Here is a 10,771-nt window from a genome sequence, read left to right as displayed (position 1 = left end):
ACTAGTTTATTTTCTTGTAAAAAAGGATAAATTTGTTATTTTCTCATTTTTATTAATTTCCCTCTTCTCACTTCTCTATTCATCCAAACCATATAAAATTTCCATCCAATTTCTCTTCTATCTCTCTTCTCTCTTATTTCTCTCTTCACTATTTCTCTCTTTCCTATCTCTTTGGCATCCAAACATAGTGTTAGCGATGACTAATCTCCATCATGAAACCTGTGGAGCACTTGAAGTAGGCTCTCCCCTCCCAACCAATTTTTCTTCATACGCATGAGTCATGAATTGAACCCCTGACCACATGCAACCAAAACCTTATCAGTTATTGACTACTATTGATCCGGTTGTTGTGGATGACGCGGAGCATCTTATTTGGCATCGTCAGGTCCCGTTGAAGGTCTCCATTTTTGTGTGGCGTTTATTACGTGATAGGTTACCCACTAAATCAAACCTAGTCACTCGAGACATTCTTTCTTATGCATCTACTCATTGTGTATCTGGATGTGGGGGGGTTGAATCGGCATATCACTTATTCATCTCGTGCAGTACCTTTGGTTCTATTTGGGATTTAGTTTGTACTTGGATTGACATATCATCGACGGGTTCTACTTCTATACGGGATCATTTTGTTCAGTTTACTCTCTCTGCTGGTGGATCTAGAGCACGTCGGTCTTTTTTGCAACTCATTTGGCTTGCTAGCGTTTGAGTTGTGTGGACGGAAAGAAATCACAGATTATTTAGGGGCTCAACCAGTACCCCTCATCAGTTGTTGGACAAGATCAAACTATTTTCTTATAGGTGGTTGAAGACAACGAGTGTTACTTTAGTCTTGAACTACCATAGTTGATGGTCTAGTCCTTGGATATGTTTGGGCCTTGTATGATTATTTGTATTTCTTTCTACGACTCTTTGTAAACATTGGTAGGCTATCTTGACACATCTTGTGCTAGGTAGGCTGTTTTTTGTTAATATATATATCATTTTGATTTCTTCAAAAAAAATACCAAAACCTTATCAGTTACACCAATTCGTTGGTGAATTAAATGCTATTCTAATTAAAAGAAAGAAAGTCAAAAGGAAATATACTTTATATTCATTACAAAAAGACTTGTGTACAAATATAAAAAGCGTTACCAACATTCACTCTAATACATTTTTTTTCAACACTCTTTCTTTCGTCCGAGAAAATGATGGGTGAAGAGAGGGTAGCGAGGCGACAGATTGGTAGGAAAGGAAGCATGGCACGAACATGGCTGATGATGAGCAGTGAGGGGCAGAGACAGATGGTGGAGGCAGGGAGACAGTCGATAATGCGGCGGACAGGACTAACAGCTAGGGACCTTAGGAATCTTGATCCAATGTTGTCTTACCCTTCAACAATTGTGGGACGTGACAAAGCAATGGTCTTAAACTTGGAACAAATAAAGGCTATCATTACTGCTCATGAGGTTCTTTTGCTCAATTCTAGAGATCCTTCTGTTATCCCTTTTGTTGATGAACTTCATGCAAGGATTCTTAATCATCACTGTACTGCTCCTACTACTGATCATCCTCAGGTAGTTTGTGATCTTTTTATTGGTGACATGATCAATGTTGTCGAGTAGAAATTAATGTTTTGTGTATTTGTTTCAATCGGTCAAAAATTGATTTTTATCAAAATATTTGAGTGATTGTGAAGTAGTTTATGTTTGAATTGTACCGGCCGCAATAGATATATAATAAACCAATGTACCCAAAAAAAAAAAGAAGATTTTTGTGTATAATAAACCAAGCAAAAATTACATTTTTATATTTTTTTTGTGTGAAAATAAAAGTTATGCGATTTTTAGCACCTGTGAAGCACACTGACACGTCGACACCGATAATTTGAAAAAATGACACAATTCAATATAATTATTAGTCGGTGTCGTATCGGTATCCGACAACGACGCGTATCCGACACTCACGCCTAATCCAAAGAGTATCCGTGATTCATAGTTTAGCACTGCTCTTCTAATTTAGTTTCTATCATTATTATCAAAATTACAGGAGGGTCAAAATGGGAAGGATCGAAGTGAAATAAAGAGAGATAGCAGTAACAATGTGAAGATTCTTCCATTTGAATTTGTTGTATTGGAGTCATGCCTCGAAGCTGTTATTAGTTCCTTAGAAAATGAGGTGTGTGTACTATATTATATACGACAATTGAAAAAGGAGCGACAATCAAACGACAATTATATTCACATTGTGTGTGTTGTTTGATTATTTTTGTTGATTTGTTTGCTCTATAATCTGTTTTATGTTATTGTTTTGCAGGCAAATATATTGGAATTGGAGGCTTTCCCAGCCTTAGATAAGCTAACATCAAAGATTAGTACTCTTAATTTAGAACGAGTTCGCCATATTAAGAGTCGATTGGTTGCCTTAACTTCTCGTGTTCAAAGGGTTAGAAATTTGTCTCCCATTCCAATTAGTCTTTGATGATTTAATTCATACATACCGTCCCGAAAAAGATTTTTTACACTGTCGATTAATAGTACCAAATTATTAAAATATTTGACTTTAATTATAACAATTTCTATTGGTTGTCGTTTACATATAATTTCGATGGATAGCGCAAATTAACTTATGATCATTTGCAGGTAAGGGATCAACTAGAAAACTTGTTGGATGATGATGGAGATATGGCTGAGCTATATCTGACAGACAAGTTGGCTCAACAGCAGTTTGAAATTTTTTCTGCTGCTTCATCCATCAATAATAATGGGGATGACATGACGGCGAATCAAGTTCTTCAACAAGATATAGTTGACAGGTATTTAATCTCATATGCATATATAGGATCTGTTTGATATGCTAAAACATAACAAATACTGTATGTCTTACATTCTTAACTATTTTCTTAGGACTCATCCTGAAATATCATTGGAACCAGTAGAAGATTTAATTGATGGTGAAGATTATGAAAATGTTGGTGGTGAAATCTCTGGAACCCAAGCTGCTACTGTCTATAGTGGTGTACCAAATGTTCAGGAACTTGAGATGCTTTTAGGAGCATACTTTGTCCAAATTGGAGCCACATTGAACAAATTATCTGCGGTACGCAATCTTAATTAAGTGTAAATTTCGAATAAACCAACACTACATAAACTAACAATTCTTTACTAAAACGACACTTATTTTTGAAATTGAAGCTAGCTGAATATGTCGAGGACACGGAGGACTACATAAACATTACATTGGATGACAAACAGAACCGTATTCTACAAGCAGGAGTTCAGATAGGCACAGCAAGTGTGATTGTGAATTTCTTTGTTGTTGTGACAGGTATTTTTGGAATGAATATTCACATTGACCTATTTGAAGCTAAAGCGAATTCAGCATTCTTGGAGACAGTTTTTGGATGCACTGCTACTTGCATAATCTTATACTTCCTTGCCATGTTTTGGTACAAGAAAAGGCGCATACTGTAATACTTGGCTAGGGAACAGCTGTGATTAATTACTGTGTATAACTGTGTGCTTTTTTAGCAGCAGCAGCAGACCTGGATCCCTTGATTAGGACACATTATGTTTCAGATAGATATATGTATAAGTTTTATATTATTATGTAGACCTCAAATTTTATAAAAGTTGGATGGTTTTAATTTTTTTGTTTTACAATAATAAGCTGATACTTGGATATATGCAATTTTATTAAACATATTATATTTTGAAATTGTTGGATGAAATTTCAAACATTTTTAAAATTCTATAAAAATTATTGGCTTAGGCTCTGTTTGGCAATCACGATAAGCTAGCTTATAGCAATTATGTCTTATATCTTGTAAGCTAAAAGATCGGTTTGGGAACAGTCCGCTCGCGTACACGCGCTTGCTCGCGTCCACCGGTGGGCGTGCGCTATTATTATTACATGCTACTGGTTTGAAAATTTTGATATTTTTCGTTTTCGTCACGAGCTTATAGCTTATTTTACTAGCTTATAGCGCTTATTTTTCAAACACTATTTCAATTAGCTTATGAACTTATAACTTATATGTTATCATTTTTTCTTCCAATTTTACCCTTATTATTTTAACTAAAACACACATTTACCCTTTATAATTATATTTAAAAGCTTAGAATACAAAATTAATGTATCATTTTCTACTTTTTGAAATATTAAATATGTTTTGAAAAATTGTAAAGAATATGGTGAAAATAATATTTAGTTGTAAAAATGAAAAAAAAAAATATAATCATGAATAAGTAAAGGAAATTTAAATTGTTTTACTTTTTCATTCCATAATATAGAGATTTTGTCCCTATATGCATATGGAGCACAATGTACTAGGCTACCACATATTCATTATCCATTCAAAGATAAGTCATGCTTATGTAACAAAACATACTAGAGGGAAGAAAGTATAAGCAATGAGTTCCATAGGACAAACCATGTTAATGGCACTAACAGTTACAGTAAACAAGTATGCATCATCAAATGTGCAAGCAGTTCATAATAGAAAACAAGCTAAACCAACCTTAAGTAGCACCAACGTTGGATTTGGAAGGAGAGCACTTGTCTTATCCACTGTTGTTGCTGCAACTCAAGACCCTGAATCAAGGACTCTGCTTCTTCAAAGTATATAATATATATCTATGCCTAACACTCTTTTTTGTACTTCTTTTATCTTGCTTATGTTGACATGTCAGTGTTGTGCCCGATGTTCATGTCTGTGTCAATGTTTCACTGGCCATGCCACTTGAACATGTTTTAGTGGTCTAATTGCTAACTCAAAAACATTGTAATGAAATTGTGTTATCAGAATATTTGAAGAAGACAGAGGAAAACAAGGAGAAAAATGACAAAGAGGTATGTAACACTCTTAAGTGACATTTTTATTTATTTTGTAGTATGTCATATTTTAATAAATAATTTAATGTGACTTTGTGTTGTGTAGAGAGTGGATAGTTATTACAAGCGTAATTACAAGGATTACTTTGAATTCATAGAAGGAAGTTTGAGAGCAAAAGAAGATGGGAAGCTTTCAGAAGCAGAAAAGGGTATTCTTGATTGGCTTGAAGCTAACAAGTGATCATATATAGTGTATTGATTTTTCTCAATTGGTAGAGTTGCTAGCTACTTTTCATTTTTCTTACTTTGATTGATGAGATTGAATTCTACACCCTTTACAATTGTACATTATTTGAAATCAATGTAGTACAAAATTTTCATTATTTCAAGTAATTGATTTTAATTGTTGATCTTTCATAAACGGCGTGATTTGCTTGAATGCATGAAAATTCAAATGCCGGCAACCTAAGTGAACTTTTGGTACATACAGGCACTATACACAACACAATATTGACATTCACGCGTAGACATTAATAATAAGTTGAAAAATGGAAGCGAATGAATATAACTAAATGTGTCGGTTTAGGTTTGTGTACCCTGCTCATGACTTTGGATCAGTTTGGCAGCTTATGTTAACATCATGAACTCTGTTACTAAAGTTAAATTTCCTGTATCAAATGGTTTAATTAAGGATAGGGGTTCAGTGAATTCATAAATATACTGACTGCAGTGCAGTCAGCCATATGTAAACCGTTCGATCAAGATCGGACGGTTCAGATATTAAAATCATATTTTATAATTAAAATCTGACCTTAAAATCTGAGCCGTCTGATCTTGATCAGACGGTGCAAATCTGCTGACTGCATGCAGTCGACTTCATAGAATCCAAATCCTTTAATTAATGGAGATGCTTTAAGTCAATTATCAAACAGTTTGTAATAGTATATGTATGAATTTCCCTTTAATTGTGAACCACTATCCAATTTCATAACAAATAATATATGTATTTATTTCTCCAATTGTACAAGTTAGTTTTCTTAATCAAGTTCATGTACAAGTGTTAGCAACAGAGGCACTGCCACTGAGTATTTATTGACTAAATGTGAAACAATGATTTTTAAAAGCTCCAATTGTAACTTCTACTCCTTTTTTAGAACTGCAATTGAGCTCCTTTTTTAGAACTGCAATTGAGCTCCATTTTTAGCATCCGAAAGCATTTCTACCACGAAATTAACAAAGCTATAAAAAGTATTTCTGAAACCGAATCTCATTCTCAAAAACTAGTTCATAAAATGAAGGTATCTAAATATATACGCTGAACGATCCAATTTTTTTACTAATGTGGAACTTTAATACAATAATAGCCTGCTATAGGAACACAAGATGTTAACCAAATGTTATTCTTCATTGTTAAGCAAAACACCTCCCTTAGACACTTCATGCTTTGATTGCTAATTGCTAATTAGTTTAAGGGTTTAATTTACTTGACATCAAGTGGGTAAATTATTTTGGTGAACAACCTTTGCAAACAACAAAATTTTTGCAACTCAAGTCATATCTCTTTTAGTCTACATTATTTGATTTTGCTATATTCAATCAAAAAATAGTTACTACTACTTGTAACTATCTTAGGCCTCAGGAGGAATTGCAACAAACACTTTATTTGAAAGTGCTAAATCAGATGAATTTATCTAAATTACTATAGTTTATTGTAAGTATGTCAAAATAACTAGAAATTTAAACATACACACAAGGTTCATTTGATTTGCAAAAGCAACAGTATATAAAAATTACAAGACAAAATAAGACAACACAGAACAAGACAAACTTTTATGATATTCGAACATTTTCTTTTAATCTTGTACGATGTTTTGTAGACAAAAAATCATTTTAGTATACAATTTGTACATAGGACAAAAAGTTTACATGTGATTTAGTAAAATATAAGAATTTTAGTTTTATTGGGTCACTCACCCCTCAAGTTTGTTCAATCTCATACACAAGTTTACAATCTAACACATAGTATCATAGTATATCATTGAAGTTGTAATGTATAATATTTTAATTTTATTAGCACATCAAACACACACATAAATAAAAAATAAAGCATCCATCCAAATCCAAAAACAAGAGTTTTTGGTGTGACGTACGTAATGAAGGAATGGCATTGATGAATGAAGTAATGTGCGCCACACACATTTATTATATCCTTGCTTGGCTGGCTGGCATAGGAGAGAGCTAATTTGAACCACACAAGTGCAGAAATTGATGTCAACTGAATTGGGAACATCCAAACAAAATTGGCAATGATCGCATAAATATAGGAAGATCAGATAATAGACATGTATGTTACACCTACAATTACATTACAAGGCTAGAGGGGCTTGCTTTGCTCTGCTCTGCTTTTGGCGGTGGTTCATACGACAAAAATGTTTCTCCCACACCCTTTTTAATTATATATTCATATTCAATTTTATCAAATGCAGCTATACAATGATTATCACATATTTTTAATTATTATTTTCTCTCTTATTGATAGTTTATTCATCTCAAGCAGGTTTACGCAGTTATACATTAGAGACAATTTTAATCGTTGATTTAAGATTAGATGTTGCAAATACTAACACATCTAATAATTAATTAGTTAAACAACTTCGATCATTAATTTAAGATCAAATGCTCGAGAGGTGTAATTGCGTCATACAATTTGTTCTTGCTAAGGTTATTTATGTGAACATCTAGTCAACAACGATGTTGAGCTAGGGTTTAGTATAGATATGCAGAACGTACTCACCTAATAACAGAAAGTCTATATGTATACATGCCCCTCGTCTCATGGAGGTGACGATTGTGCCTCCTTAACAGAAGGAGTGGTTGAGCCTGCTCTCCTGAATAATCAACTCATGTGACCTATGATTCCGAACTTATCCGCTAGCCCGTAATCTGGTCCTATCCATTTCCCATTGGGGCGGACGTTCTGATTACTTGACCATTGATCTATGGCTCTATTGAGCCTCTCGCCCCATGGTAGGTCAGGCCGGCCTACTAGGCTGAGGAAACTCACCCCATGTTTGATTTCTCTATAGTTTAATCTTCTTCATTAATTACTTTAGTCTTAATTTAATTTGTTAAGAATGCCAGATTATATATAAGAAAAAAAACACGTGAGGGAGAGATTTGAAATGGTGATCCTAAAATTCTTAAAGATCATATATTTTCTTTACCTTTTTCAACCTTGGTTGACTGGAATATGATTGCAAATACATTTTTTTAAAATGATTTAATTAAGCAGGAATTGACTAGGAATAAGTAAAGGAATAAAAAAAATGAAAGGCACGATTGTGTATGACATTAAGTTCAGTGACAGCTTCCAAACAGACAGGCTTTGGAGGGAACAAAGCTACATTAAAAAAACATCATTAAAATAGGATCCTTCCAAAAGAGATAAAGTTGACAAACTAAACAAAATGGGTCATGTAATGCATGTTCCTCTAGGGTCATCAAGATATGAGGCAAGATTTCATGAGCTTAATAAAGATTTTCATATGAAATATACATTCCAACATCAATTGGTCATATTGGTACATTATTGTCTTCACTGCCCATCTCTCATAACACTCTACAATTTTCTGTTCATTTGGTAACAAAAGTTAGGTATATGTTTAAATTTAACGAAATTGTATGGGTTCCTCCAAACACTCATAAAATCATTGTCTAGTTGTAATTTTTAAGAAGTAACAAAAAAGAAACTGATATATGTGGTTCAAAATTTTTAGATCAAATATTTTATCAATTTTATTTTATTAACTTTTACTAATATTACCAGAGTAGTAATCACGAAAAATTATCCTGCCTAATCAATGTTGGATCATACTATTGCTTTATCTAAATTATCATTTGTGAATCAAACATCAAAACATGTGTCGGCAGCACATTATTTTTGTCTTGTTTTATAAAAAAACAAGTAATAAAACTAACTTTAAGAAAAGAAAAAAAAAACCTTTATGGTGGATTTTTTTTTTTAGAATAAATAAATAAAAGTATATTATCTATTATTGAATTTCAGTACATTAAGAAGTACGATATTTTCCAAAATAAAATAAAGGTCGTGTACTTTTTTTCTTGGAACATAGTTCCATGGATTTGGTTTGTGCATGCATCTAAGAATAATTCATAAATATATTAAACAGAAAGGTTGAGTAATAGATTGTACTGAATTCGGTCTCAAATATAAATAAATATTTTTTAAATATATTCGGTCCAAAATATAGATTAAATACATCAATTATTCAATGAACTCGAAAAATGAATCTTTACTTCTATTTAAGACTTGAGAAAGTATTGTTTCAAAAAAAAAAAGACTTGAGAAAGTATACAATTAAATTTTTCGATGTCAGATCTCGAACCGAATTTCTCCGGGTTGAAGATTCACTCCTCAACCAAGTACATAGCAGCCGGCACAGCTAGCAAAGATTTGAATGAGGACACAAGATTTGCACTTATCTTCTTAATTACTCGAATTAATTGGGAATTAAGCTCTTAATGTGAAAAAAGTTGTATTTATTTTGTGTGTAGATTAATCAAAATAACAGGAAGTAAACATACTTATACACAACTTTTGTCTTACTGAATTAGCTTATAATCACCATTAATTAACAACAAAATTACATTTTCTAAAGCAAAAATAAACATGACTAACTTAGAGCTCAACACATTTCCTTATTGAAGCTCTTCTTTTACTTCATTCCCATCTCTTTAATTTCCCTCCATACCATCTGCTAAACAAAAGAATGCAAATCTTTGAGCTCAACAAACTATGTATAGTACAATTTTCTTCCAATAATTTCACAAAAGAAGATTAACTTACTTGTTGTCTTGAAGTTCATTTTGTGATATAGAAGGTTGTAAGAAACCAAATTGTTCATCTTGGTATGAAGATTTTCCCTACAAAAAATACCACAAAAAGTTTTATCAATTACAAAATTAAAGTGTATAGAGTAATAAAATCAAAAGAAGAGAATTAAGCCAATTAGTACCTCAAAGTAATTACTAGCTGAAAAACCTTGTGAATAATCTACCATATTTCCTGTATAATTTTGTTGATTTGTCCCACCAACATTGTTCTAAAAAATTATCAAAAACCATAAGTAACAAATTAACACATTACATTGCACACAAATTATATTTGAGGAAAAAGCAACCTGACAGAGTTCGACCGCGAAATAAATAAAGTCTGTCTAAGAATTAACATCTGAAACAAACTTACAGTGGAAAAGTCAAAGACATGAGAGCTAGCTGTGTCATGAAGAAAAGAAGGAAGATTTTGTTGATCTTGAACAAGGTGTTGCTTATTTTCTCTAACTTTTTGTTTCTTTGAACCACTTTTGTTCTGTTTCACTACATTGTGTTTTTCATTGAAATAAGCATCATCATCATAAGGAAGATGTGGAGGACCAGAAGAAGCATCAGAAACCATAGATAAATCTTCTACTCCTTCAGAGTATTCATTTGTGACTCTTTTGTCTTTGTGTTTCCCATAATACCCTTCAGTTCCACCTATGTATCTAGTGTCTCCATAAGAATGTTCAAGGTATAGAGTCCAACCTGACTCACATCCACTACTACATTCAGAATCATATGCACTCATGTTCCTATTTTCTTTCTAGCTAGATTAGATTCTAGTATATAGAGAAGAGTTTTCTATTTTCTACTTTTCTAATGTATGGTACTATTATATATGAATATATGATGAATGAAAGACTATAGCTATAGTTGTAATAAAAGGGTGAAAAGAATGGAACATTTTATTAACGTTGTTAATGTGTGTGTGTCTCACTAGTGTTTGGTTTTGGAGTTAAGCAAGTTGGATAAAAATCCAAAGAGAATCACACTAAAATCTTCCACAAAATTTTGTCTTATTCTTTATTTGGTTTTTGTGGATAAAAAGTTTAGAAGGGTT

General features: G+C 32.6%; 3 protein-coding genes across 4 annotated transcripts; 2 read left to right on the top strand and 1 right to left on the bottom strand.

Moving 5' to 3' along the window:
- The first annotated feature begins 1,028 nt into the window (after positions 1-1,028).
- Positions 1,029-3,625, top strand: LOC123882028 (magnesium transporter MRS2-3-like). Its single transcript, XM_045930811.1, has 6 exons — positions 1,029-1,556; positions 2,029-2,157; positions 2,296-2,424; positions 2,622-2,794; positions 2,886-3,078; positions 3,174-3,625. Exons 1-6 carry the CDS (start codon positions 1,188-1,190, stop codon positions 3,450-3,452), a joined length of 1,272 nt encoding a protein of 423 aa, XP_045786767.1. The 5' UTR covers positions 1,029-1,187; the 3' UTR covers positions 3,453-3,625.
- A 697-nt stretch (positions 3,626-4,322) lies between these two features.
- LOC123882021 lies at positions 4,323-5,201 on the top strand. Its single transcript, XM_045930802.1, has 3 exons — positions 4,323-4,599; positions 4,784-4,830; positions 4,919-5,201. The coding sequence occupies exons 1-3, from the start codon at positions 4,392-4,394 to the stop codon at positions 5,051-5,053; spliced, it is 390 nt and encodes a 129-aa protein (XP_045786758.1). The 5' UTR covers positions 4,323-4,391; the 3' UTR covers positions 5,054-5,201.
- Positions 5,202-9,357: 4,156 nt separating this feature from the next.
- Positions 9,358-10,694, bottom strand: LOC123882006 (protein SOB FIVE-LIKE 5-like). Of its 2 annotated transcripts, none has more exons than XM_045930786.1 (4): positions 10,079-10,694; positions 9,849-9,935; positions 9,680-9,756; positions 9,358-9,590 (listed from the first exon to the last, which is right to left on the bottom strand). In XM_045930786.1, exons 1-4 carry the CDS (start codon positions 10,457-10,459, stop codon positions 9,554-9,556), a joined length of 582 nt encoding a protein of 193 aa, XP_045786742.1. In that variant the 5' UTR covers positions 10,460-10,694; the 3' UTR covers positions 9,358-9,553. The 2 variants fall into 2 exon arrangements, with proteins under 2 accessions (XP_045786742.1, XP_045786749.1); XM_045930793.1 differs by having other exon boundaries at positions 9,358-9,587; positions 10,079-10,693.
- Between the last annotated feature and the right edge of the window lie 77 nt (positions 10,695-10,771).

This window comes from Trifolium pratense, linkage group LG1 (genome assembly GCF_020283565.1).
Source record: "Trifolium pratense cultivar HEN17-A07 linkage group LG1, ARS_RC_1.1, whole genome shotgun sequence".
NCBI classification, from domain to species: domain Eukaryota; kingdom Viridiplantae; phylum Streptophyta; class Magnoliopsida; order Fabales; family Fabaceae; genus Trifolium; species Trifolium pratense.
Note: the sequence above shows the minus strand (reverse complement) of the source record. Positions and strands in the feature narration are given on the sequence as shown.

Bases quoted from the DNA above. Each gene is read 5' to 3' on its own strand.
- LOC123882028 (XM_045930811.1), top strand. From the start codon at position 1,188: ATGATGGGTGAAGAGAGGGTAGCGAGGCGACAGATTGGTAGGAAAGGA. The intron at 1,557-2,028 runs GTAGTTTGTGAT...TCAAAATTACAG, and splicing joins CTACTACTGATCATCCTCAG to GAGGGTCAAAATGGGAAGGA. The intron at 2,425-2,621 runs GTTAGAAATTTG...GATCATTTGCAG, and splicing joins TAACTTCTCGTGTTCAAAGG to GTAAGGGATCAACTAGAAAA.
- LOC123882021 (XM_045930802.1), top strand. From the start codon at position 4,392: ATGAGTTCCATAGGACAAACCATGTTAATGGCACTAACAGTTACAGTA. The intron at 4,600-4,783 runs GTATATAATATA...TTGTGTTATCAG, and splicing joins AAGGACTCTGCTTCTTCAAA to AATATTTGAAGAAGACAGAG. The intron at 4,831-4,918 runs GTATGTAACACT...TGTGTTGTGTAG, and splicing joins AGGAGAAAAATGACAAAGAG to AGAGTGGATAGTTATTACAA.
- LOC123882006 (XM_045930786.1), bottom strand. From the start codon at position 10,459: ATGAGTGCATATGATTCTGAATGTAGTAGTGGATGTGAGTCAGGTTGG. The intron at 9,757-9,848 runs GTACTAATTGGC...TATTTTTTGTAG, and splicing joins CAGCTAGTAATTACTTTGAG to GGAAAATCTTCATACCAAGA. The intron at 9,591-9,679 runs GTAAGTTAATCT...TCTTTTGTTTAG, and splicing joins AATGAACTTCAAGACAACAA to CAGATGGTATGGAGGGAAAT.